Raw genomic sequence first — 6,000 nt, forward strand, 5'->3', positions numbered from 1 at the left:
GGCTTGTGTGTCCTGTTGAAACATCTCATGTTTCCCAGTCTCTATCCTGTTGCCTCATGTAAAGAATTCTGCAAAGCTCTCTTTGGTTTGTTGAGCTGTTGATAATCACTTGTGCTTCTGATTCTGTCATTCGTGACCTTACTTAGTGGATCTCTGTAACTAGGTTGGTTTTGGTAATCACTCAGCACCAAGAGGAAACAGATGAAAGAGGAAATCCTAAATTTTGATTTACCAAGGTAAAGGAAATAGTGTCATTCCTCACCAACAGCAATTCATCTGTTTGTCTTGTCCAGAATGTCAGAAAGGAACGGTGGGAACCCTTCTAATGGAAAACCCTGTGGGCCAGAATGGGTTAACGTACCAAGGTCTCCTCCATGAAACAGCAAAAGTCTTTGGACTCAGAAGCAGGAGGCTAAAGTTGTTCCTGGATGAAGCACAAACTCGAGGTAAGCACAGACTTTTGGTTGGCATGTCCAAGGCCACTTGGAAGCTTTTGCTGAGGAGCAGCTGATATAGCCTGAAATCCAGTTTAATTACCCCTGTTTGCACAGGGGTTTCTTAATTTTGCCTCATAATGTGTTATTTACTTAATGAAACCCTTTAAGCATCCATATCCATTTAGAAGTGTAAAGCTACCTCATTAGTGTTTACAAATAGGTAAAGGGATGGTGTGAGGAGGCTGGAGCCAGGCTGTGCTCAGGGATGGCCAATGATAGGACAAGGGGCAATGGCTACAAGCTGGAACAGAAGAGGTTCCAAAGAAACACAAGGAAAAACTTCTTTAGTGTGAGAGTGATGGAGCACTGGCAGGGGCTGCCCAGATGGGCTGTGGAGTCTCCTTCTCTGGAGACATTCCAACCCAGCTGGATGAGTCCCTGTGTGCCCTGCTCTAAGTGGTGCTGCTCTGGCAGGGGGGTTGCACTGGAGGAGCTTTCCAGATCCCTTCCAGCCCTTGAGATTCTGTGGTTCCCTTCATGAAATGGCTGAACCAGGCTCTGCAAAAGTTTCTTCCTTTGAAACAAAGGTCAGTCAGCAGTGTAAATGGTAGGCACATGCTGCTGTGACTAAGCACAGAGTCAATCTCCTCCTAGAAGTGAGTGAGTCTGAAGTGTCAATATTTTAAGAACCTGTTCACATTGTTCCTGTAACATTCATATTGTTGCAGATATTTTATTTTCCCTTCCTTTTGGAGAATGGGAGTGGGTGGAAAAGAGTATCAGATCTATTTTGGAGCTGTGTGAGTAGGTCGGCCTTGGCTGGGTACAGCAGCTGCAATTCATTCAGAGTACCTGGGGAGTAGGAAGCTTTGTCACACAGTCACAGGGCTGAAATGTTAGAGAGTCTTCCAAAATCACAGACAGATTGTGAGGCTGAGAAACAAAAATCTCTGATTCATGAGAAAGATGAGACTAAAGATGTAGCCACCTGTAGTGCTAAAAAGTTGGACCCAAGAAAGATTTGGGATTTCATTTGATAGGAAGAATGGAAAGTAGTTGATGAAAAACCCAAACAACTACAAACAAAAAGCCCAAACAACAGCTACTTCAGTGTATGCAGGGAAATTCAGCTCTTCAAATGAAATGATGCAAAGGACTCTGTCTCCAGTTCATTACAGAGGATGGCTTACAAGCTGCTTGGGAGTTGGGGGGGATACATGATGCTTAACCTTGACTTAGTGCATTTTGGGTTACCTGTCTGGAAGCAGGGCCTCTTGTTTGACTGGTTGCCTAATCCTCTGGTGGGACCAATGTCCCTGGAGGGCCCCTGGGAATCTACTACTGACAGGAGGAGGAGGGGTGCAGCTCTTGAGCATAGCTGGCCAAAGCTGGGGTCACAGAATCACAGAGTCTAAGGGCTGGAAGGGAGCTGGAAAGCTCATCCAGTGCAACCCCCCTGCCAGAGCAGGACACCTAGGGTAGGGCACACAGGAACTCATCCAGCTGGGTTGGAATGTCTCCAGAGAGGGAGACTCCACAGCCCCTCTGGGCAGCCCCTGCCAGTGCTCCCTCACCTAACACTGAAGAAATTCTTCACCCACTCAGCTGTCCCCTGGGCTGGAGGGATTCAGGAGGGATAGGTTAGAATCAGGCAGGTAAGGCTCAGGGGGTTTGTTGAGCATTTCTGCTTGCTTGTTATTTCATGTGACCTGAACTCTGTTTTGCAAAAGATATTCTTGTAAGTAAAATGTTGATGAGCCTTTCTAGTGATAGTTGAGGTAATGCCAAGATTAATGTGCTGAATTAACACCACTGTAGTGTTTCAAAACAGCACAAGGTGTAAGAACCAAGTGTATCAACCACCCTGTGTTGCATAAACAAGAGCTGTGTTTCTGTGCCAAACCTCACTGACCAGGAATTCAGCCATTCAGGAGCAACTGATGTTATGCAGATCTCCTCTTTGTTTTTTATCACTGTTACAAGGCAGAAGGGGTTCACAGCAGATCTGATGTAGTTAAGATACTAAAATAACTCTTGTAGAAAACTTTGGAGCTTTGAAAGAGGGAAAGAACTGACAGGACAGGAAAATATGTGGCCTTCAAGGCTGGGCTGAAGTAAAGAATGTTAAAATGCCTTTACCTAAAAGGGACATCAGTCGAGGCCCTGAGATGTGTTTGTAGTGTGAGTTCTCCAGAACTATTTAAACTTCAAGTGTATGAAGTAACAATTCACAGTGATGTGAAAGATCACATTTTATAGTCTCTTCAAAAGCTGAAACAACTGATTTGGTCTTTTTTAGGCTCAATGTGGAGAACTTGGTCCTGGGGCTTTATTTGCATAGCTCACACATCCTTAAGCCCTACAGCTGGGCTTCTGCTATCTCAGATCTAATTCTTACTGTGTGCCCCTCTCGTTAACATTTTTTAGTCACATAGACACTGAAATGGTTGCACTTCATCTTCAGAGCTCTTATGATAAATAAGCACTGCCTATAAAACAAAAGTTGTGATGCCTCTGGAAAACACGAGGTCAGTTAATATTTATGTGCATTGTTGCAGCTTGGTAATCCCCTATTCATCTTCTGATCAATACATTCAGGGGCCTGCCTTCAAAGAGAAAAGGTTTAGTCTCTTGAGTAGGTTTTTATTACTTATTCTAACAAAAGAGCCAACTGCATTTGCTGTTTAAGCACCTGAAACCTTGGATAGACATCATCCATGAACTGGAAAGTTGATGTCTGTTTTACTAAAAGGAAAAACCCAAACCCTAAACCAACCCCAAATCACTTGGTGGGAAATGGGCTGTCAGTTTTAAAACCAGTATTGGATAGATGTTGTGAGGCACAGGCAGCTGGACATGTGCTGGGAGTCAGCACAGAGAGGAGAATGTCCTCATGTTTTGTTGTTAAATCAAGTTGCCAGTTCCTAAAAGTATAACTGCTGTGGAAAACAGGAGCTTGGGGTAAGTTCTCCTTTTTCAGCCTTTTAAAAGTAAATCATTAAAAACCCAAAGCCTCTGAGTTTGTAGTTTGTTTGGCTGCTTCTACAGACCAGAATTAACTTTTTTGCACACTGATGGAACATTTTCCTGGGCAGGGAAGGAAGCTTACTGAGGGAATAAAGCTCTAATTGCTGAATTGGATTATACCTCCCCTCTTGCAGCTCTGTAGATGGGTATTCAGCTGCTTAAAGCAGAGCACTACACTGGAAGAGAGCTCCTTAAAAACAGCACTGTCATGATCCAGAAGGGCTCCTTAATTCTTTAACTAACAGGTGGCTTTATCCTTCGCTGCAGAGACTGTCTGCTTGGCCCAACAGGGAAATATTTTTCAGAGAAAGATGGGTGCCTTAATGTTAAAAGGAGCCTGCATCCTGTTCCATGGAAACAGAACCCCCTGCTGCCACTTCTAGCATCAGTTTTCACTCAGACATGTTACTGAGAAGTAACCTCCCCGTGCCCTGTCTCACGGCTGCAGCTCCCTGAGCAGCCTCCCCCAGCACACGCTGCCTCAGCCCCTGGCTGGAGGGGACCCCTCAGAGCTGTGTGGGATCAGACACTGGCTCTGACAAAACTTCTCCTACTGAAAAATCCCCCAGCCCCTCTGAATGTCACTAATCTGTCATTGCTGGTCTCACTGGTGCCAAAGGTGAGGATTGTGTGCTCACGTTGTGTGTTGGAGTTCCAGTGTGCAGGTGGAGCCCTGGTGCTCTTTGGTTTCAGTGGAACTATTTGTGGTTACCACTTTGAAGTTTCTTAGTCAAGAGACCTCTGTAAAAATCACTTGGATTCCATTTGTTCCCAAGCTGTACATCTCAGTATTCAAAGCAACCTGCTCTGTTATTGGGGAGGTTTGCTGCAGTTGGCAGGTGCTGGGAAGCATCTGACTCCTTGGGAAGATTGCTCTGTAAGGTGGCAAGAGCAGTGAGAGATTGCCACCTCCTAGCAGCTTTGCAGGTGACTTTTCCTGTAGCACAAAGTGCAATTGCTCAGTGTGTGTGTTTCATGGTAATCCCTGGATCAGCCTGTGGGAAATAGTTGTGTCCTTAAAAGAAGTGTGAAAGGACCGAAGGAATTGATCTGGGATGGTATGAAGTTCTTTAGGCACGCTCAGCAAGACTGCAGCATTAGTTTTTCAGCAGATACTGTTAAACATAAACCTGCAGTTAATGTATGTGATCATATTCTTGTCCCATGACAACGTTTGGTGTTCTGTCAGAGATGGGAGGCAGGAGGAGATGACTCTGCCTATGGCCCTTCCTACATCACATTTAGAGAGCCTGGGGTTTCCAGTGCACTGTGTTGTGTTGCTGATACTGACTTCGTGCCATTATGAGCTACTTTTCTGAACTAGATGTCATTCTGTGTGGATGTGAAGCTGGGAGCTGTGGGCTGACACAGGCTTTCAAGCTTTGTAACCTAGGCCAGTCAGCCTGCTGCCAGCTCCTGCGGGGGGTGACCCTTCCTTCGGGGCACCGTGCTCTGAGGAGCGAATTCTGAGCTGAGCAGTTTCTATCCTAGACCCATTTGGATTGAACCAGCAGTTGGTCTGAATAAAGAACAAAAGTGTTCCAAGTTTCACCTGTAAGCAGGGGGCACTAACTATGTTCTGTTTCTCTCTTGTTTCCTTGGCTCAGAGATCACAAAGGACATCTCCATGAAGAACCTGAACACAAAGACTCTGTATGTTCGAGTTATACCCACCACAGCTGAATGTTGAGGATTCCATTTGTATGAATAAGACCATGTAGACTTTTTTTTCCCCACCAAAAGATGAGGTGAAATTAAATGGGTATGGTTTTAGATTAACATCCAAGTTGTGTTTGGTACTTTTTAACATCTCCAGTTGCACGTGGGATGTTTTCTACCAGTGCATGTCTAATATGCTGCTCTTTGGTTTCAAATACAATGTATTTTAACCATGTTATCTTATGATCCTGTGCAAGCTGCTCCAATACCAGAACTTCATAACGTATCTATGCAGTAATTTGCCTGAAAGACATGAGACTAGTACCTCAGTGATGCTGTTCTCTGCCTGCCCTTTATGCAGGGGGCATCTTGCATTTCCTAAACCAGGGGTTACCTACAAGGCTTTGTGATCTACAGACCGTGTTACAAATGGGTTGAAACCTCATTGAAGCTTACCTGGATTTGTTCATTCATAGGAACTGGTTTTCATGAAGTGTGTGGTGCTTGTTTCAAAATGCTCCCTAACACTTGGAACAATAAATTTGCTTCATCTCCAAACTCTTGTTTCCCTGGGTTCAGAGGACTTTGCTGCCTTAGGTTTTGTAAGGAAGGTAATGCTCAGCACACTGCAGAGGTCAGGAAAACAGAGAAACTTGCAACCTGGCAGTGTCCATGCTGCCTGCCAGTGACTGCTTGGATGGTGGTACTGAGAGGTTTGGGGCAATTCTATTTGGCTGGGGTTTGGGGAGGGTGAGTCACTTCAGTTTCAGATGTAAAACCAGTTTTAGATAAAAATGAGTGTTGGGTTTTTAGGATAGTCACTACAGCTTGACAAAAGCAGCGTGCCCAGGTGGCCAGAAAGCCAAGGGCATCCTCT

At 45.0% G+C, this 6,000-nt stretch overlaps 1 protein-coding gene across 5 annotated transcripts in view; it reads left to right on the forward strand.

The window, feature by feature from the left end:
* IARS1 (isoleucyl-tRNA synthetase 1) overlaps positions 1-5,647 on the forward strand; it is a 113,545-nt gene extending 107,898 nt beyond the window's left edge. For 4 of the 5 annotated variants that reach the window (XM_062008105.1, XM_062008104.1, XM_062008107.1 and 1 more), the window contains 2 exons: positions 294-446; positions 5,072-5,647. In XM_062008105.1, coding sequence (XP_061864089.1) covers positions 294-446; positions 5,072-5,154 — 236 coding nt within the window. In that variant the 3' untranslated portion in view covers positions 5,155-5,647. Of the gene's footprint in view, positions 1-268; positions 447-5,071 lie in introns of all 5 variants that reach the window. The other variant, XR_009819782.1, reaches the window with a different exon arrangement.
* Positions 5,648-6,000: the final 353 nt, after the last annotated feature.

This window comes from Colius striatus, chromosome 15, assembly GCF_028858725.1.
Source record: "Colius striatus isolate bColStr4 chromosome 15, bColStr4.1.hap1, whole genome shotgun sequence".
NCBI lineage: Eukaryota > Metazoa > Chordata > Aves > Coliiformes > Coliidae > Colius > Colius striatus.